We start from the raw sequence: 22,333 nt of genomic DNA on the forward strand, positions 1-22,333 counted from the left end.
GTTCTCTCCCCTACATCTCTTCTACAGCTCCTTACGGTCTCTCTCCTCCTCCCCTCTGTAGACCAGCACCCCCCCAGCCCCTGTGACCTTCTCCATTCTTCCTCCAATACCTCCTGCTTCCTCCCCCCACCAAGCCTGATATCTCTCTCTCTCTCTCCTCTAAACATCGTGGCTGTGGCCTAGTCAGGGAGGATTATCCACTTGCCAGCCAGTCATCCCTTCAACCAGACTTGCTGCTATTGGGAAATGGACTTGAAAAATGGTAATCAGGTCCTGCCGTTAAATTTGACAGGGAATGCCTCTTTACGGCTGCAAAATCACTGGCCCGTTACCCCTCACCCACTTCAGAGCCCCCTTACCTACACTCCCCTCCTCCTCTCCACACTGTACCCAACCCCACCCCCCCCCAAAACACACACACACGTACACACACAACTCCACAAACATCAGAGCTTTAACGGCACAGTATATTTCATCCTTACAGTTTCAGATTTGCTGGTCAAATCTTACCATTTTCTCTTCATATTCAGGATCCACTTCATTCCCTTGATTTGAGGTCTTCAGTGACATTTTAAGTTGCAAAGGTGAAACATAGCTCTAAGAATTGGAAACAACATAAAATCAGTCTCACGATACTTTTTATTTCAAAACTTTAGTTTTGCCCATTGAGTCAATAAGTTCACTAAACTGCACAGGTTTTATTTAAACTCTGTGGCATTGCATGCTAACAGTTTGACCAACACCCTCCCTCTTTCTGCTTCTTGATATTTGCCGCATTCCTCCAATCACCTTTTCCCTTCCCCAAGGCCAAGCGCACTGAAACCAACTGCAGCACTCGCAATGCTGCTTGTCCTCAATCAGTTAATGCTACAAAAGCCAAAACGTGAACCTGGAAACTTCTGGATATATATAGTCTGAATTTGCACTAGGTGATGCCTTTACCTACGAGGCCAATATGGGATATAACAAAGAATAATAATGCTTTACTTCGGAAAATGTAGATAAGTGCTCCCATCTTCCCTTTGCAGAGAAAATGCACTGCATTCAATTTATCATAACATTCCAATGCCCTCATGGAAAAATACTTTAAAAGTCAAATCAAAACTTTGTCAAATTTAATCACCACTTCAAGAACCCCAATAACCTCCTTTTGATGTCAACATGACTCAAACTAAAAGTTAAAGTTAATTTATTAGTGTCACAAGTACGCTTACATTCACACTGCAATGAAGTTATTGTGAAAATCCCCCAGTTGCCACACTCCAGCATCTCTTTGGGTAGACTGAGGGAGAATTTAGCACAGCCAACACACCTAACCAGCACATTTTTCAGGCCATGGAAGGAAACTGGAAGCTTTCAAGTGCAAGTTGATCAGGATTCAGGACCGGCACACCCCTGTAAGGATGAAGGATAAGTATGGCAAGTTTTGGGAACCTTAGATAACGAGAGTTAATATGAGCCTAATCAAAGGGAAAAAGGGAGCATTTGTCAAGGCTAGGAGGCTGGAAACACACGAAGCAAGTGTGGAGTACAAGGAAAGTAGAAAGAAACTTCAGCAAGGCGTAAGGAGGGCTAAAAGGGATCACGAAAAGCCATTGGCCAGCAGAATTAAGGAAAATCCTAAGGCTTTTTGTACATATATAAAGAGCAAGAGGGTAGCCAAGGAGAGGGTTGGCCCACTAAAGGACAGGGGAGGGAATCTATGCATGGAGGCAGAGGAAATGGGCAAGGTATTAAATGACTACTTTGCATCAATATTCACCAAAGAGAAGAACTTGGTGGATGATGAATCTGGGAAAGGGTGTGTAGATAGTTTGAGTCATGTTGACATCAAAAGGAGGTATTGGGGTTCTTGAGAAACATTAAAGTAGACAAGTCCCTAGGGCCTGATGGGATATAGCCCAAAATACTGAGTGAGGCAAATGAGGAAATTGCTGAGGCCTTGAGAAAAATCTCTGCATCCTCACTGGCTGTAGGGGAGGTCCCAGAGGATTGGAGAATAGCCAATGTTGTTCCTTTGTTTAAGAAGGCTAGCAAGAATAATCAAGGTAATTACAGGGTGGTGAGCCTTACAATAGGAAAATTATTGGAAAGGACACTTTGAGACATGATTTACTTCCACTTGGAAATAAGTGGACGTATTAGCGAGATGCAACATCGTTTTGTGAAGAGGAGGTCATGTCTCACTAACTTGATCGAGTTTTTTGAGAAAGTGATGATGATATTTGATGTGGGTAGGGCAGTGGATGTTGTCTACATAGACTTCAGTAAGGCCTTTGACAAGGTACCTCATAGCAGATTGGTGTAGAAGGTGAAGTTGTGTGGGATCAGAGGTGAGCTGGCAAGATGGATACAAAACTGGCTTGGTTGTAGAACTGTACGAAGTCTCACAACACCAGGTTAAAGTCCAACAAGTTTATCCGGCAGCACAAGCTTTCGGAATCTCACCTTGGTCATAGGAGATGGAGGGAAGCAGTGAAAGGGAATGTTTCTGAATAGAGGGCTGTGACAAGTGGCATTCCTCAGGGATCAGTGCCTATAAATGATTTGGAGGAAAATGTAACTGGTTTGATTAGCAAGTTTGCGGATGACATAAAGGTTGATGGATTTGTGGATAATGATGAGGACCATCAGAGGATACAGACCAGTTGGAGGCTTGGGCGGAGAGATGGCAGATTGAGTTTAATCCAGACAAATGTGATGTAATGCATTTTGGAAGGTTTAATAAAGATAGGAAATATACAATAAATGGCAGAACCCTTAAGGGTGTTGATGGGCAGAGGGATCTAGGTGTACAGGTCACTGAAAGTGGCAACGCAGGTGGAGAAGGTAGTCAAGAAGGCATATGACATGCTTACCTTCATCAGCCAGGACAGTGAATTTAAACATTGGCAAGTCATGTTGTAGCTTTATAGAGTCTTAATTAGGCAAATTTGGAATACAGTGTTTAATTCTGGACGCCACAGTACCAGAAGGATGTGGACGCTTTAGAGAGGGTACAGAAAAGATTTACCAGGATGTTGCCTGGTATTGAGAGCATTAGCTATGACGAGATGTTGGAGAAACTTGGTTTGTTCTCATTGGAACGATGGAGGTTGAAGGGTGACCTGATAGAAGTCCACAAGATTATAAGGGATTGGACAGAGTGGATAGTCAGAAGCTTTTTCCCAGGGTGGAAGAGTCAATTACTAGGGGGCAGAGGTTTAAAGTGCGAGAGGCAAGGTTTAAAGGAGATGTGCGAGGCAAGTTTTTTTTTACAGAGTGTGTTGGGTGCCTGGAACTTGCTGCCAGGGGAGGTAGGAAGCAGATACGATAGTGAGTTTTAAGGGGCATCTGGACAAATACATGAATAGGATGGGAATAGAGGAAAATGATAGGGGTTTTTAGTTTAGTCGGACAGGATGGTCAGTGCAGGCTTGGAGGGCCGAAGGGCCTGTTCCTGTGCTGTAATTTTCTTTATTTTTGTTCACCCGGAGGAAACCCACACAGAAACATGGGGAAGGTGCAAATTCCACATAGACAGTGACCCAAACCGGGAATCGAATTCCGCACCCTGGTGCTGTGAGGCAGCAGTGCTAACCGCTGTGCTGCCTTATGCGAGTAGAAAGTTAGAAAGAATTGGAATTGCTAATTGTGATCTGAATTTTGTTTACATAATATGCACTGGTTTTAAACTGGGATCTGATATGAGCACAAGAATTAGGAGCAGGAATAGGCCATTCGGCCCCTCAAGCCTGCTCCAGCATTCAGTAGGAACATGGCTGACCTGACTGTGGCCTCAAATCCACATTCTGTCTAGGCCATCAGATTTTTATGTATTTGGCTTCTTGATTTGCAAGAATAATAAAAATGTTTTTTTGTTATGTTTTCCTTTCCAAAATTAGGACAGGGGTCCCCCAACTTTGACAATAATTGCATGATCCTACACAGAAAAAAACTGAAAACCAGTATGATAGCATACATTCATTACATCAACCTAAGGGCCAAACATCTTTGGTGTGGGAGGAAAGCAGAGCACCCAGAAGAAACCTACGCAGGCACAGAGAGAACATACCAGCTCTACACAGGCAGTCAAAGCCGGAATTGAGCACAGGTCCCTGGCGCTGTGAGGCAGCAGTGCCACTGTGCTGCTCCATGACATAGTTATTAGCACATATCCGTTGTCCTGGACAGAATTAACGCAGTACATCCCAGGCCTAGGTGCCCGGATTTGATTTTCGCCGAACCACGGCACATATGCAGGAGTGCATGGGGTGGGTCGGGCGGGTGGGGGGGGGCCACTATCCAACAGGATCCTTGTCCAAGGTTCCAGGGTCAGGATCATTTGAATAAAATTGGCAAATTTCTCCCAAACTGATGCCATGTGGGGCATCAGTGGGGAAACAGGCCTGAAGCATCTGCTACAACATGCCAAGCTAAGCAGCTGGAGAGCAATGTACAGTTATTTTTTTCAATTTTTTTCTTGGGGTTGTGGTTTCACATCCTTGGGAGCTCACTTAAATTTTAATTCCACTCTCCATACAGTGTTTCAGCTGTGCATGCCAGAAGCAGGCATTCCTAACACCACCGTTGTTACAGAGCATAAATGAAGTTAAATAAATCAAAAGACATGTGTCTATTATTTGAAAGTCTTCTTTACAGGGGCATGTTCCACAATGCTTGTAATTTTTGGTAAGTGCAGCGACAGCAATGAGTTGACGGTACGCTGAAGTAATTCTGGCTCCAAATCCTATTTTGCTTAATATGTTTATAACCTTGAGCTACTTGGGCAAGAAAAATTCAGAACAACTGAAAAAAAATCCTTCAGGGAAAATGTCCAAAAGACCAACCTTTGATGTAAATCTATGCAGAATACATCACTTAAGAGCTCTGAAAAACCATACATGGTGCACAGTAATACTGAGCAAAACCGCTGCAATGAAAATCAGCAATGGTTCAGCCTTCCCTAAGTTTCAGTGTAGCTGTACGATTAACCATTTCTGAACTCCAAAGATATTACCAAAAAAGAGATATCCAATTTCAGCTCCCAAAATAACACCCCACTCTGGCACCACCTTTTGAGATTTATTTCATGGCTGAAGCCAAACTTCTTATGGGCGGCACGGTAGCACAGTGGTTAGCAATGCTGCTTCACAGCTCCAGGGATCTGGGTTTGATTCCTGGCTTGGGTCACTGTCTGTGTGGAGTTTGCACATTCTCCTCATGTCTGCTTGGGTTTTCTCCAAGTGCTCCAGTTTCTTCCCACAGTCCAAACATGTGTGGGTTAGGTTGATTGGCCATGCTAAAATTGCCCTTTAGTGTCCTGAGATGCATAGGTTAGAGGGATTAGTGGGTAAAATATGTAGGGATATGGGGGTCTGGCCAGGGTGGGATTGTGATTGGTGCAGACTCTATGGGCTGAACCGTCTCTTTCTGTACTGCAAGGTTTCTATGATTCTATGTTTCTATTTTCGTCTAGCTATCCACCCACTTCACCAATACCAAAGAATTCTTCTCTTCAAACGTCCAATCAAAAGGATGCAAGCAAATACGAGGAACTCCCCGAACAAAAGCAACCATCTCTGCTAAACTCTTGATTAAACAGAGAACTTGGCCAAATGAAACATACTCATGCTATCCTGGTGGACAATTTCAGAATATTAAACACAAATAAGTTTGTCAAACACTGTACATATTCCAACTACTCCTGTCTAACATCACACAAAATAAACTCAAGGTACTCAGCTGCCCAGATTTCCTGCTTCTTGTGGAGGAGCCCCACACAAGACTCAATTACTTATACAAACACAAAGGGTTAGTTTAATTGCATTGCTTGATTCTGCTCCCAGTGGAAGTCCTTACATACAGAAATATAATGTTGAGGACATACAAATTAGTAACAGGAATAGGCCACTTGGCCCCTCGAGTCTACTCCCGCTATTCAAGAAGGTCATGGTTGAACTGACTATAACCTCAACCCCATATTCCTGTCTATTTCCAATAATGTTTCACTCCTTTGTTAATCAAGAATCTATCCAGCACTGCCTTTAAAACATTCAAAGGTTCTGTTTCTTGCCTTTTGAGGAAGGAAGTTCCAGACACTCTCAAACCCTCTGGGGGAAAAGAAATTCCCCTCATCTTCATCTTAAACGAGTAATGGCTCAAAATATTCTTGTTTTGTCATAATCCAAGGAGCTATCGGGGAGCTGAGGTTATTAAAAATAAGTGCAGCAAAGGTTTTCAAAACTAATACTTCACTGTTCTATACACGGTACAGAAATATAATGCTGAGGACTATTGCTTATTAAATAACATTATAGAAATTTCTGGTAATAAACAATAGGCCATCAATATGTGAATGAGAAAAAAAACTCAAAGGCCCTTTGTTAGAATATTCCGAGTTCCAATGCAAGGCCTCCCTGTGAAATGTTAACCTGTATCTTCTTTTTAAAAACTGAGTGTTCAGCTGTGTAACTCCAGCATTTTCTCTTTTTACTTCAGCACTGGCAATTTGTAATCCTCATTCTCATCTGATGTTGTTAAAACTATTTTTGTTAAGCAATTCCATTTAAATCTTCTTTTGTATCTGAACTAATTCTATACCTATCAAGATTACCTACTTTGAACAGCTCAAAGATTTTCCAAGTAAAAGATCGCATCCTTGCTAAATGTTTCTAGAATGGAAGAAGGGCCAAAAGAAACATGCTCATTATATTGATCAACTTGCTTAGACTCATCTAAGTAACACAAGAGAATTTAATCTACTATTTGGCTCATGTAACCTGATCGATAATAGAACCTACTTAAGTTCAAAACATTATTGTTGCAGTAGGATAAAATAAACTTTATGTAGCTAAGCCAAAATCAATAAAAAGTACATTATTTTAGATTTATCAGTTATTCTATAGCCCACAAAGAAGGTAGGTAACATCCTGAAAGTGAGCACTCATACTTAATGATTTTCTATACACGTATACATTTCTTTGGTCACAAGAAAATTGCACAGAATTTTCTCATGCTTTATAAGCCACCAGGGATTCTCAGATCACATCTTAACTCCCAATATTGAAGGTAAATCTTCTGAGCTCCAGATAGTTTAATGCAGTTGGGAGTACAGTACTGTAGTGGATAGGTTTGCCTCGAGCATCGAGAACTGACACAAGTGATCTGGGATTATGTTGGATAGTTGATGAATATATTTTCATCAGGGCACTCTAAATAAGCAGAGTTTGGAGCAATAAAATTAGCTCGAGGGAATCAGGGTAGGCAATGAAAGAGAAACCAAAAAATATTTATACACGAAGATTAGAAAATATCACAGAAACATCAGTCAAATTTGTCAAAAATCTCACAGGAAAAAGCAAATGACACATTAAGACTAAAGCAACTGTAAAATAAGAAAAGGTAAAACATAAATATTACTGCATTATTCATGAGGGAATTTGTATTCTCCACTATTCCAAACAGACTGATTCCTTCAATGTATAGCAACTAATAAACACTATAGCAATAATCAAATCTCAAGTATGCCTGAACTATCTCCGTACAGCAGATACACCATCATAAAACATCGTAATTGTACAAAATGCTAAAACTTAAAAGCACTGTAGGAGCAAAACAGCATTAGGCAGTTGTCCACATCTTCTGGAACAGATGCTGGGCATGGAAACAAATGAATAAATTCAGCTGGCATTTCAGACCATAAAACATAGGGACAGAATTAGGCCACTCAGTCCATCGAGTTTGCTCCGCCATTCAATCACGGCTGATATTTTTCTCATCCCTATTCTCTTGCCTTTTCCCCATAATTCCTGATCCCCTTATTAATCAAGAACCTATCTACCTCTGTCTTAAAGACACTCAATGACCTGGCCTCCACAGACTTCTGTGGTAACGAATTCCACAGATTTGCCATTCTCTGGCTGAAGAAATTCCTCCTCATCTCTGATTTAAAGTCTGAGTCCCAGTTTGTTTCTGAACATCTCTTGTGATATTAATTGTATGAGAAATGAATAATTAATATTGATAATAAGAAGTTCTTGAGAAAGCTACAGTAAAAGGAAGAAAACAAAACCTAACTTCATTACTAAAGTCCTTCAATAGCCAAAATCTGGGTGCAAAGATTAAACTAAAATTTAGAACCAAATTCCTTCTGAGAATGAGAAAATACAGATAAAGCTCAGGAGTCCTCAGTTAAAAGCCTAAAATTAAATAATAAATATCTGTATATCAGAATGCACATAACCTTCTCAACCACTTACCTGCATATTTGAAGCTTCTTGTTTAAGTCCGGGGCAAGTCTGATCATTCAGTTGCTGAAAAACATAGGCAATGAATTATTTCAATCATCTTGCACAGTAGCTATAAACTATAATTCCAATTAAGAACAATAAATAGCCACTGATTATACATTAAAATTAGAGTGTGTCACCACAAAATGTTGGCCTTTTGATTCCAGAAAATTCTGAACACTCATGTGGAAGTTATTCCAAGATGGCCTCGATTACTTTAGATGTCTTAAACATGTTGTTAATTCTCTTTATTAAGAAAAAGAGCAGAAGAGATGATTTTCATGAGGAAAATGTTCCAAATTGAAGATAGGAAGTGCGTGGCAGGAATTGTCACATCAGGGAGTATGTGTGGCACGTGGATTTTTGTCAATTGTTGGATGTGGGGTGACAGCTGGCCTATTGTCACACTCGAGATGTCTGGGTGGGTGGCTGTTTGATACCATTAGTTAGAGGTACTAAGACGTGTTAGAAGTTTGCATTATGCCTTGGTGCATTGGGAATGGGTGGATCGGATTGTGGGAGGAGTTACAGAACTCCTGGCATTTGAAAGAACTGAGAAGGATGGTGGGAGTTTAAAGTCCTGTGGTACAAGAGTACTCAGGAAAAGTTTCAGAGCCTCGAAGGGTGGTCAGGATGTCAAAGGATCCAGGAGAAATAGGGAGCAGCTCTAAGGTATGAAATCATTTGAGATTCTTGGTGTTAAAAGATCCCTGGAATACTTGGATTCAGCATAATGGCTAATGGTACACTCATACTTGGTAACAATATAATCACAATGGTAAAATGGGAGAAAGAAGCTTGGGAAAACGTTACAAGAGGAAAGTTCTATTGTGTGAATTGATGTCACTCAGTTGCAATCAGCATTCCTCTTGTATATTAAGTAAAAGGAGAAGCGGATAGCACAATGGGTTCTGAATGCCTTTGCTATCAAGTTCTTTCAGTTGTACTACTGAGGAGTCCAGAATAGGCTATTCAGCCCATTCAAACTCGTCCCTCTAACAGATTTATTCTGCTTTCATGGAGTGGTGTGTAACCGCAATTTAAGTAAGACCAATATTTCTACTTTCATTGATTTGTTTGGTCCCTATTTCAATTATCTATGACGTATGCAAAATAATACTGATTACATTTTTAAATTATTTCTCCATGGCGTCCTGGGAGCTATGAGAAATGTGACAAGGTGCTGTGTATTATCCTTTCAAGTATATGTTTTGAAATGTGTTCTATTTCCACTAGTCGTAAGTTCTTTGTTTTTACTTTTGAGGTGACGTATCTGTGCCAATACAACTTCCATGTCTCAAGTCAGAGAGCCCCCTCTACTGGCTTCATTTCACGCAGATTATATAAGGATTTTTACAGAATTCATTCCTCGCATTTACGAGAAAGGAAGTGGGGCAAGCTTATGTTAAATGCTTTAGTTTACAGAGAGGGGCGCTGATTGAGTTGAGAATATCCACCGCGTCACATAAAGCACACACTTATACACGCAAAGTGGGCAGCATTGACGTTGCAGAGAGAGAGGCCTGGACTACCCAGGCTTTCTGGTAGCTTATCCATTGCTGGCATATCACCAAAAGACGGCCAGAAGAACAACGCAACAGTCTAGGACCTGAACATGGAAGTAGACAAAATTTGTAAAATGCATCTCCCCTCCATCAACACAAGAAATGGACAGTCGCAGTGGAGTTCCAGATGCACCTTACGTTTGTAATTTTTTAAAAATATGCATTAGAGAGCTGGGCCAGTCTCAGAGCGGAGCTGGCTTGTTCAGCGTCCCCCTTGCTGAGCTGCTGCAGCGGTCTGGCCCCCTTTCCCGCCATCGAACGTTGAAACTGCCCCGGCGTTCCACCGCTAATTGATACAAAGTTGGCAACAATGAGCTGGCGTTCCACACTCACCCCTGCCTGGCCAGAGGTACTGGCCTTCTCCTCCTCCTCACTCATCCTCCTCCGCTGCCGGGATCCTCTTCTGCCTGCTTTTCTAAAACAAATCAGCAAGGCTTGGATTTCTCTCCAACTTGGACACAGCCTCTTCACATCACATTGTTATTATTATCCCCCCCACTCCGAAAGAATCCCCCTCCTGTCATATTCAAGAACCATCGCGAGATTTGCCACTAATCATTCGGCTGATTCGTCTGCCAGTCTGTGACATGTTGGAGAGTGCGCGTGACCAAGCCCCTCCCCCTTCCCAACTATTCCTACATCTCACCCTTTTTCATATACCTGCCTGATAAATTGCTTTCGAGATAACGATTTAGCTTCCCACACACTCATTTTGGCACTAAGGTTAGGAGACTGTGAACCCTATTTTACCATTTTGATTCTAAGTGCTGGGTGGATTTGAAAGTGGGAGTGTTTCAGATCCAACTTTTGAACCCATTCTCAGGCACCCCCATATGCACTCTGCCTCAAAAAATATCAGCGAGTCTGAGTTGAGTTGCAGAAATCTGTGGGCACGTCCAAAACCCTGCAGCTCCAATCAGCATCTTCAAATGTACGTGCGCAGAAAAAAAAGAATGCTGCTCCCCTGCCACGTCCCTTTCGAGCTCCCGTGGACATTGCCCCACCCCCCACAACATTCTTGACTCCCTTATCCCCCACCCACCTGCCACCCAGAATAATTGCAGGCCCCTCCCTCTTCCCCTTCCCCCAATCCTCCCCCACCACAATGTCAGAGTAGCAGCAGACCACCCCCCGCCCCTGCCCCCAATCTCAGGCCAAGTGGCAGCGCATCCCTCTCCTCCACTGATCTCAAGCAAAGTGGCAGTGGACCCTCCTTCCCCTCCACTGATCGGAAGAATGGCAGCAGACCCTCCTTTCCCTCCACTGATCTCAGGCAGAGTGGCAGCGGACCCCTTCTTCTCCCCTCCCCCCACCGATCCCAAGAAGAGTAGTAGTAGACCACCCTTTCCCCCTGCTGATCCAGACAGAGTGCCAGCGGACTCCCCTCCCCCTCCCCCCATCTCAAACAGAGAGCTGTCAGATGCTACAGATGCTAGGCACTTGCTTCCTCTAACTGGAGCGCCCAAATCGGACTTCTGCATGCAAGTATATGTAAATGGTTGTTGTGACCATTTTGGACGTGGTCCCGACCGTGGTCATTTTCAGGCCTTGATAAAGGGGGAACTAGCATGGAGGCAGGCGCAGATCATCCTACTTGTTTCACGCCCAACTTTACCAAGTCTTCGTGCTCAAAAATGGACACAATGCGATGGTGAAATCAGCCCTGTGTCTTCTGTGGCCTGTTTTCTTTCATGTGGTGATACAAATCTGGGAAAATGCCTTGGCACCAGGGACAATGTGACTTCATGATGTTCTGGCATATGGCTAAGTTGTCACATACTGTAGGCTTTCTCAAAACTGGCTCATCACCGAATATTTGACTGCATTATTCAGAAAATCTCCAAACTGTAAGTAATTTAACAAACAATTTTGACAGGGCATCTTTATTTTAATTGATCATTTTCTGGTGATCATAGAATCTCCACAGCGCAGAAGGAGGCTATTGGGACCATTGAATCTACACTGACTCCCTGACAGATCATCCCACCCAGGCCTTATTCCCATAACCCAATGTACTTACTCCACTAATCCCTCTAACCTACACATGGTGGGACACCAAGGGGCAATTTACCATGGCCTAAGCCGCACATCTTTGGGTGTGGGAGGAAACCAGAGCAGCTGGAGAAGCCCACACAGATTGAGGGGGGGAGGGGAACGCGTTCTTTTGGAAACCTTGTGGGACTGAGTGCATGATGTGGAGATGCCGACATTGGACTGGGGTAAGCACAGTAAGACGTCTCACAACACCAGGTTAAAGTCCAACGGGTTTATTTGGCAGCACAAGCTTTCATAGTCTCAAGATCCTTCTTCAGCTGACTCATCTGAAGAATTAGTCCCTGAGACTCCTAAAGCTTGTGCTGCCAAATAAACTTGTTGGACTTCAACCTGGTGTTGTGAGTCTTCTTACTGTCCATTGAGTGCAGACAGTAAAGAAGATGGTCCACGATAACTTGTCGAGGATTGGGCAATAAATGCCAGTTTTGCCAACAGTGTCTGCAAATGTTGATAATGCCTCCCCAATTGACCTGGACAAAAGAGGTTGTCACAACACTGTCACCACCAATTATGTAGTTGACTAATGGGCCTTTTTGATGAAAGTTATGGAGGGTCTTCGAGTTGTCGTATTTTTAAAGGAAACAAACTCAAACTACTACACAAGCACTAACTCCATAATAGACATAACTGACATGTTGTGGAGTTAGTATAGTTGCCACTAGAACACTCATCCATCATCAAATGGCAAAAAAAAATCAAGTACATTTTTCCTAATCAGCTAGCAACACATACAAATCAAATCAGCAAACAAAAAATATGTTATAAACATTTTAGAAATTTTTCCTTTACAATATCTGTGCATTAACTATGGAACTCAAAGTGGTTGCATGCATGGTGAGAGAGATTTAAGTCCCATTATTGTACCAAGCGTACTTAATTTTGAAGCTTGAAGCCAACCTTAAACAAAAAGCAGTTCGGTATTTTACACATTTAAGAAACAATCCATAGTGGTACCAACCTGCTTCTGAGGCTTCGACTCATTTGAGAACATCTCTGAATTCAACAACCTGCCTTAAGTGTATGTTAAAAAAATCCTGAATTATATATTGACACCCTATCTTGTAGGTCTGATGATATGAATGTTTATGATATCATCAAAATTTACATGTTATGCAATGCTTTGTAATTGGTGCTGGGTTGGTATCAGGCTGAGTGCTGCACTGGTTTAAATGAATTAGCTTTCCACCCACTTAATTAGACATTCCGTTAGTTCTTTAATATCGTCAAGTTATATTAGCACCACACAAGGATCGCTAAACACTTACTGTGGGTATTTTTCATATTAGTGATTTGTCATTTAGGGCTTTTTAGCCCCTTCAGTGAATCTTCATTTTCATTTTACATTTTGTTTACTCTTTAAAACAGAAGAAAGATGCTCAGAAACATCAGGTGGTTAAAAAATAATATAAATTGTAGATATAATTGTCACTGCTTTTTGAGAAATTGCAGATTACAGAATGGGGTTCAAGTTTTTTTAAAGTTTAAAACTTTAAAAAACTTTAAACTTATTTTGTAATCTGCAATCGCCAGGTTTTCTGCTGCTTCACCAATTTTTCAGAATTGGTTAACGTCACAAAGGGACTAACGAAGGGGGTTTGCACAACAATAATCTGATGCAAGAGATACAGAATATGTGGGGAGAACATTGGAAGAATGTAGAAGGTTATTGGGATAAGGAGATTTACATTCAAATAATTAGAATTTGAAACATTGAGTATCTAGACCACGATATCAGCAAGGCAGGACCTGGTGCATGTTGTTATATAGCCACCAGAGTGTTGTTGAGCTGCAGTTTATTCAGAATAGAAGCTTGCCAGGGGAGCACTGAAGTAATTGACCTCAGGCAGAGCATAGTTTCAGCAGCAGATGGGCTTAGGTAGGAATGGAAGTCGGCAACATGAAAGATGATAGTCTTTGTGATGGAGATGGTTGGAATACTCTGATTCAGTCCTAGACAGTTGTTAGGGTAGGATATAGTTGGTGTACAGAGTTTGTCGTCAGAGCCAAAGACAATCACATTAGTCTTCCCAATATTCAGCTTATTCAACAAGCAGTCTGACAGCGCAGAGGCAGTGAAAGAAGTTTGTGTAATGACTTCAATCAGGCCATTGAGGTTAACCTATTGGAGTATGAACTCCCTGATTGAAGAGGGCTATCTACAGTCCAGGCAGCAAGCAATCGAGGGGGTCATCCAGCCTGACTGTCTGCCCCTCGACCGCGGCTGTATTCACAGCTGGGTGTCCTGGAGAGGGAGTATGCGGTGTCTTGGGCATTGTTGAGGCCTTCTGTGCCTGCTGGGCCTTGCAGGTTGTGGAGTGTATTATTGACCCGTTTAATCACATTTTAATTTGATGTTTTAAGTTTCCTTTCCGCTTTGTTTTTTGTTTCGGGCAGCTCCCCTCCTTTTAGGGAGCTGCCCCTTTTGAGTTGTCCCTGAGTTAGTTTTATTTTGTTTATTTGGTTGGACACGAAGATGTTCTTGATTAAGGAGTCAATTGATGGGCCAATCAGGGAGTTCATATTCCAATAGGCCAACCTCAATGACCTGATTGAAGTCATTACAATTTGTATGGCAGTGAGGCCCATCGCTTCGGAAGATGTTACTTAGGGACAGCTTGTAGACCAAGAAGCAATGATAGGACGTTAGTGCTATCTGAAGCTGGCAGGGCCATGGTGATGGCAAAAAACATTACCAGAAATCCTCTGACAACACTTGTATAGATAGGAATGGAATCAAACAAGTGCACTCGTGTAGAACTGAACACTGGAGCAAAGTTGTAGGAGAAGGACTGTTGATCAAATGGAAGCTGCAGAAAGATCAGTGAGGGTAAGGATGGGCAACAAGTCATGGGCACGGAAACCGAGCCTTTAGGTTTTGACCTTGGTTTTGGTGTTGTAGGAGGGTGGAAATCAGATTGGAGAGATTTAAACAGTGCAGATGAGACAGACACATAACTGGGAGGCAACAACCAGGGCAGAAAGTGGGATATGACACAGTTCCTGACATGCTCAGAACTTACGGGTGGATTTTATGGCCTTGCTCAAGCGAGACCAGATATTCCCGCCTGAGGTCAACAGACATTTCCATTGTCCACCCCGCGCCCATTCCGATTCAGTGGCAGGCGGGGTGGTAGAATTCCAGCCTTTGTGTTTCCTTCTACTGCCCATGATCAATATATTTGTATGTAAGAGATGAGTGAATATCCTAATTAAATAATTCCAGCAGCCAGCTTTCTGTGTTTAAAAATAAGAAAGATTATTAATTATCGCACACTGTGCAGGATTTTCTGGCTGCTTTTACCCCAAGGCTAGAAATTCCTGCCCGAGATCAGTGGACCTTTGCGTTGCCTGTCCCTGCCCACTGCCATTCCTGTGGGGCAGGACAGGACAATTCCACTCACCTACTATGAAATGTTTCACTCCCTTATCTCACACACACTCTCAGACATACAGGTGAAGATAAAATACTGTTATGGTTTATAATTATCGCAGTCTCTTTTGTGGCAGGCCTGCAGTCCACTAGATGCATTTGATGGTTTAGGATTGAACTGAAGGTATTGTAAAGTGAGGGATGCTCAGCAAGCTGTGAGAGTTCTTGTAGTCAAATTTCGAGCTGGTTGGTTCTCAGATAAACATTAATCGGAACAAGTTGGGGAATACTTCTCTCCTCTAGCATCCCCCACTTTCAAGACTTTTTTTTTGTTTACTTCATTCCAATGCAATCAAGTCAAATTAAAGCCAATTCAGAGTCCCAACAATTTGATCCAAGCTGACAAGACAGGGCTCTCACCCCCTGTCTTGGGCTTGAACAACATGATCCAAGCTGATTGGAGTAGGTGTAGCTCCACCTCCAAGGCTTGATCTCATTTGCATCTTAGCCAAAAGGCACAGATGCTGCTTTAAAAAATTGCTTCAAATGAAGCTGAAATGTAACCCAATGACTCCAACCAAGTGCAGCATGTCGATACTACACTAGCCAAAAGGCCAAGAATGATGATCCCCACTTTCAAGACATTGATGTTATTATCTTGGCTACTTGGTTGATTTGCAGCTAGTTTGATGGTTTTGGTGGAACCTCTCTGACTTCAAGCAACCTCTTGCTGGTTTTAAAAGCAAACAACAAAATAGTTCCCTCATCATGTAACTCCCACAAGTTCAAAGTCCTTTTTGCCAGGTAAAGGGTAGTGGTTACACCGAATACAAATTCTGTGTTGTGAGTTAAACAACATGAGAGTTAGAGCCACTTTGACACATACAGTCTGACCCTTTGGGTTAGGTTTCAAGAAAAGGCATTGATTCACCATCAGTCTGGAATGTTCCTATAGTTCCCTCCTAAGTGGTTTCAATCCACAAAATACCTCAGATGACCCTCAAACAGCCATATTTTGCAGCCTTTTGTCATCAGTTTTAAAATGTAAATATTAGTCTGAAATTCTGAATATACTGAGGCATGATGTTGAGAAAAGTGATGGTTGAGATGAACAGGGAGAAGATGTGGGAAGAATACAGGGAGAAACTAGAGACTGTTAGGGATCCAATCAGAAACTCCAAGGTATTTATTAAGTTAGAATAGGCCCCAACTCATTTTGACCCACTAGGAGGCTCTTATTACAGCAAACTTTATTTAATAATACAGTTTAATTGTAATAAAAATAATCATCATAACTTTTACCAATTGAAATATTTAAATATGACGAGATACAATTCTTAACTGCTAGTCTAACTTTATTAGTTTCAATGTAAACAATATTTCTCACCGATGAAACCTCCCCTTCAAAATCAGTTAGTAAATAGCAGGCTTATGTGTTGCTAGTTCTCAAACCTCCAGAACATTTCTGGAGAGAATACCTCTTTTCCAGCAGGTCCCAAACAGCAATTTTTAGAAAGAGAGTGAACGGTCTCCTGCTCCTTGCTGACCCCAGCAAAAAGCTGCCTGCTTTTCCTCTGAAAGTTAGCTCCGACCATTCACCTGACACTCTCTTGCCAATCAACCTAAATTACTCTGAAACCCCAGGGGAAAACCCCAAAAATAAACAGAATTGCACGACCTAGATTAAAACAAACACCTCAATATCTAGGATCAATTATACTACTGCATTCCCAGTGTATGGGCCACCTAGCAGACAGATTGGCACCATAAACAAAGTTGAATTTTAAACATATCTTTCACAAGAAACATGACACAAATACATTTCTTAAAGGCACAGTATTGTCACAAGGTGAACATTTAGAGTTAGAATGGGGATGGATTGAGAAGTTGGGTTAGTTAGCAGGAGAGGCAGCTGAAGTGATAACACTGTATCCATCTTCAAGACCAAGAAATCAATTAGTTCCTCAAATTTGTTGTCAGAAGATGGGGGTTTAAGGAGATGGCTGGTGGTAAAGATAAAGAGCCTATAATTATCTTTATCCTCCAGGATAATTTTGCATCATTTGTACTATAGCAACAATGGCTTCTGCCATCGGGGGCAGCATGGTGGCACGGTGGTTAGCACTGCTACCTCACAGCACCAATGTCCCATGTTTGATTCCCAGTTTGGGTCACTATCTGTGTGGAGTTTGCATGTTCTCCCCATGTCTGTGTGGGTTTCCTCTGGTTGCTCCAGTTTCCTCCCACAGTCCAAAGATGTGTGGGTTATGTGAATTGGCCATGCTAAATTGTCCCTTAGTGTCGGGGGACTAGCTATAGGTAAATGCATTTACCATAGTTTTGAGGATAGGGCCTGGGTGGGATTGTGATTGGTGTAGACTCGATGGGCCGAATGACCTTCTGCACTGTAGGATTCTATGATCCAGTGTCACTGTTTGCAGTGGAGGCAATTTGAATTGTCCTGGCATTCTCTAGAAATTAATGATTTAAACACTGTTGGGAGCAATTAGAAGATAAATGATAATGCTATTAAACATGTTTGTTTTACCTTGTCTTTTCACATGTTAGTTATAGAAGTTTTGACAATGGGGAATAGAAAGACTGTTTAATTAGACTGATGGGTAGGGGCAGAAAGTCCTGTAACCAAATCCGCAGGTATATGATCAAACAGAGCTAAAACTTGAAGAGGGGAACAAGATATCTGTGTAAATAAATCAATTATATTTACGCATGTTCCGTAAACATCTTCAATTTTGTAGAGGCTGGAGGCTAGGACAGGACTCCTGGAAAAGGGCCCTGACGAGATTTTACCAATCACCAAAATCCATGCTGCCTTCTTGAAAGAGTCATAGGTTTCCCATGGCTTGCACCTCTGCCCAGTGGTAAGATCCAAGTTGGTTTTTAAAAATAAAATAACTTTCTTTCCATTTTCTCATGTATCCTGCAATGTGAAGTCATTTGTTATTGGTCATTTAAATACTATCATTAGTATGATTAACTACAGAACCAATCGTGATGATCCCTGACCCACCTGTGATCTAGTTTTCAACTTTGCAAAGTACAGAAAGGAGCAGAAATTCCAGAAAGGGATGGATGTGTATTGATTTGCAGGAGGTGAAGCTTGTTGAGCAATGGAGGTTCCTTTCAGTGGCCATGTGATGGCGCCACTTAAACAGTCAAAGCACAGAAAATGTCAGACAGGAAACTTGAATGCCCTTTGTATGTTTGTTTATTGTCAAGTTACTGTGAAAATCCCCGGCTCCTGTCTGGGTACACTAAGGGAGAATTTAGCATGACTAATGTACCGAACCAGCACTTTCAGACTGAAATCATAGAATCATAGAATCCTACAGTACAGAAGGAGGCCATTCAGCCCATTGAGTCTGCACCAATTACAATCCCACCCAGGCTCTATCCCCATAACCCCATGCATTTACCCAAGCTAGTTCCCCTGACACTAAGTGGCAATTTACTATGGTGAATCCACCTAACCTCCATATCTTTGGACTGTGGGAGGAAACCGGAGCACTCGGAGGGAAACCCACAACGACACAGGGAGAATGTGCAAACAGCACACAGTGACCCCAGCCAGGAATCAAACCTGGTTCCCTGGCACTGTGAGGCAACAGTGTGAACCATTGTACCACCATGCCACCCATAGTCTACTTATATGAGATTTAAACTGAAACACAGTCAAACAGTAGGAAACTAACATTTACTCAATTCGTGTCAACCAGAGGCCGAGATGGAAATGCCACTCTTAAAGAAAGCAAAATATTTGTGGTTAATTTGTTGAACCTTTAGTCAGGCTATTTTCAGAATCATTTTATTGGGAGTTGGCATTAGAAAAAATATACTGATTAAAAAAAAATTTGCAGTTCTGTATCCTCAGGGCATCATGAAACTCTTTACAGCAAGTGAAATACTTCATTACACACCTATAGTTATTGTCTTTCTTGCTTCTTTCCATTAAAAAACGGTGAACAATATTAAAATGTATAGTGTGTAGTGATATATTTGGTCAGTGCTTTAAGTTCCTGAACCTTTGGCTTGGTCACTTAGAAGAATAAGGACAGCAGGTGCATGGAAACACAACCACTTGAAAGTTTCCCTCCAAATCGCACACCATGTCGACTTTGAACTATATCACTGTCCTTTCACGGTCACTGGATCCAAATCCTGGAGTATTCCATTTAATTGTGGGTACCTTCACCACACAGACGGCAGCAGTGCAAGAAGGTGGCTCACAACCACCTTCAGAAGGGTAATTAGAGATGGATAATAAATATTGGCCTAGATTGCAAGACTCAAGTCCCACGAATGAAAACATTTGCATAAAAGCTTCCTGGAGTGCCATGGCAAGACCAACAATCATGCATATAATCAAAAACTACCTTTTTAAAAAAAAAGTTTTATCAGAAGATTATTAGATGTCTATGCTGTTCGCAGCAGTGACATAACACTGGGAAAAGTTATGATTGGTAGCTTGTGTGACTGCATTATCCAGCTTTGCTCTCTTCCACCTCTGTGCAGCATTTGGTGTAAGAGACTATGTCGCACTCACTATCGCCTCTCCTCTGTCACCAACTCCATGGGTTTGCCCTTTCTACTTCCATCTAACTGGCACACCTCCAGCAGTGACTTCACTTTCCAACCTCCCACTCCAATCTTGTATCTTTGTTCTCCTTCTTTGCTCGTTTATGTATTGCCATTCTGCAACATGAGTTGCAGGCACAGGGTCAGTTTCAAGTGTATGTTTATTACTTATTTTTACCTCTACCAGCTACCTTCCTCATTTCTCTGGCCTTATTGACAGATTACCTATCCAATAACTTAACCTCCTAAAAGCTGAAGTCGCTCGCTGTAAATTGAATATCATTGCCATAAATCCTAGCCCCCTCCTCACACTGTATCAGACAATAAAAGATTTTGGTGTCCTCTTTGGCTTCATGTTGATCTTTAAAGTCAACTTCCTCCTTCATGACCAAGACTGGCCAAATCCACTTGTGATATGTTGTCCACTTCTATCTCTACTCAACCTCTCTGTTGCTAACCCCCTTACTGATGCTGTATTCACCTCTAGACTCAATTCTTCCAATGCTTCTTTTCTGACCTCCCATTGTTCTCTCTTCACAAATTCCAACTTGTCAAAACACAGTAGCCTGTAATCTCTCCTACTCAGAGTGTGAGATTCTCATCACTTCTATAGCTGTTGACATACGTTGAGTTTTGGGCTCCTTTTCTGAGGAAGGATGTTCTTGCTCTGGAGGGAGTGCGGTGAAGGTTTATCAGGCTGATTCGGGGCAGAACTGATGTATGAGGAGAAATTGATTAGGTTAGGATTGTTTTCGCTGGTGTTCAGATGAATGAGGGGGGATCGCATTGAGATTTATAAAATTCTAATAGGACTAGACAGGGTAGATGCAGAAAAGATGTTCCCAATGGTGGGGGTGTCCAGAATCAGGGGTCACAGTCTGAGGATATAGAATAGACCATTTAGGACGGAAATAAGGAGACATTTCTTCACCCAAAGAGTGGTGAGCCTGTGAAATTCATTACCACAGGAAGTGGTTGATGCCAAAACATTGAATATATTCAAGAGGCAGCAAGATATAGCACTTGGGGTGAATGAGATCAAAGATTATGGTGAGAAAGCAGGATTAGACTATTGAGTTAAACAATCAGCCACGATCATGATGAATGATGCAGCAGGCTTGAAGGGCTGAATGGCCTCCATCTTGTGTTTCTATGACTCCATATCTCTCAATATATTGACCTTAAACTCATTGTAGTTCCTGATCCGATATTTGCAAATGATGCCTCAGAATGGCTGCAATAAATGACCACTGATAAAGAGGACCATATCAAGGACACAGCTTCTGGAAAAGTAGGTCATGTCTCAGAATTTGATTGAATTTTTTTGAACAAGGTTAGTGGAGGAGAGTAACTAAATAGACATTCCTGGATTTTCAGAAAGCTTTTGTTAGATTCCAAGTATGATACTATTGGTAAAGTGAGGTGGCAGTATGGTAGCATACCAAACCACAGTTGCAGCCATAATGGTATTAGCAATACCAATTCCCATTCTATTCATCAAATATTGTGAATTGGGAAATGTGGTGAAAAAGAAATAGAAAGAAATGTTAAGTGATGGCCAGATACCAACAGGACTGGCAGAAAAGTGATATTTGGCAAGGATGAGTGAAAATTTGGTTATGCAAATTGTCTTAAGAGATTAGAAAATACAAACAGGCATGGCCAACTTCGTTGCTCATGCCTATGAACTATCACGAGGAGAATAAATTAATGAAACTGAATAACCATGTACCAGTTGGTTGGTGGCCTGTGTGATTTCAGATGTGTTCTCGAATGTACTAACCCTTTGTGCAGCTATTGCACTTATTTCTTAACTCCTGCAGGTGTGCCTACACACCAACCCAACCCAATTGTGATCTTAATCATAATCATAGAAGTGGTACACACTGATATACCTCAGGATGTCTGACTTGCCTTGCACAAGGCTGAAATGAGGGTTTAGGACACTTTGCTCTTGATCTGGAGGAGGGAACCGAGTGTAGGGTGTCGAAATTTGCTGATGACACCAAGATTGGGGGAACGGCAAATTGTGCGGAGGGTGTGGAGAGTCTGCAGAAGGATCTAGATAGGCTGGGCGAATGGGCCAGGAAATGGCAAATGGAATTTAATGTTGGCAAGTGTGAGGTGGTCCACTTTGGTAGGAAGAATGGTAGGAAGGACTATTACTTACGGGGCGAAAAACTGCAGCAGGCGACGGTGCAGAGGGACCTCGGGGTCCTTGTGCATGAGTCGCAAAAACCCAGCTTGCAGGTGCAGCAGGTGGTCAGGAAGGCGAATGGGATGCTGGCCTTCATAGCGAGGGGGATTGAATATAAAAGTAGGGAGGTCTTGCTGCAGCTGTATAGGGCATTGGTGAGGCCGCAGCTGGAGTACTGTGTGCAGTTTTGGGCGCCGCACCTGCACAAAGATATTTTGGCCTTGGAGGGAGTGCAGAGGAGGTTTACTAGGCTGATACCAGAGTTGAGGGGGTTGAGCTA

At 42.1% G+C, this 22,333-nt stretch overlaps 2 protein-coding genes across 2 annotated transcripts in view; one reads left to right on the forward strand and one right to left on the reverse strand.

Annotated features, from left to right (window-relative positions):
• Positions 1–10,445, reverse strand: part of smarca1 (SNF2 related chromatin remodeling ATPase 1) — a 77,570-nt gene extending 67,125 nt beyond the window's left edge. Inside the window, exons 1-3 of the mRNA XM_080187427.1 lie at positions 10,169–10,445; positions 8,241–8,294; positions 511–597 (exon numbers count right to left, since the gene is read on the reverse strand). Coding sequence (XP_080043553.1) covers positions 511–597; positions 8,241–8,294; positions 10,169–10,213 — 186 coding nt within the window. The 5' untranslated portion in view covers positions 10,214–10,445. The remainder of the gene's footprint in view (positions 1–510; positions 598–8,240; positions 8,295–10,168) is intronic.
• Positions 10,446–11,240: 795 nt separating this feature from the next.
• gab3 (GRB2 associated binding protein 3) overlaps positions 11,241–22,333 on the forward strand; it is a 148,349-nt gene continuing 137,256 nt past the window's right edge. Inside the window, exons 1-2 of the mRNA XM_080187430.1 lie at positions 11,241–11,682; positions 18,020–18,142. The gene's annotated coding sequence lies outside the window, so the exon portion shown is untranslated. The remainder of the gene's footprint in view (positions 11,683–18,019; positions 18,143–22,333) is intronic.

This window comes from Carcharhinus amblyrhynchos, chromosome 4 (genome assembly GCF_965287045.1).
Source record: "Carcharhinus amblyrhynchos chromosome 4, sCarAmb.v2.hapA, whole genome shotgun sequence".
NCBI lineage: Eukaryota > Metazoa > Chordata > Chondrichthyes > Carcharhiniformes > Carcharhinidae > Carcharhinus > Carcharhinus amblyrhynchos.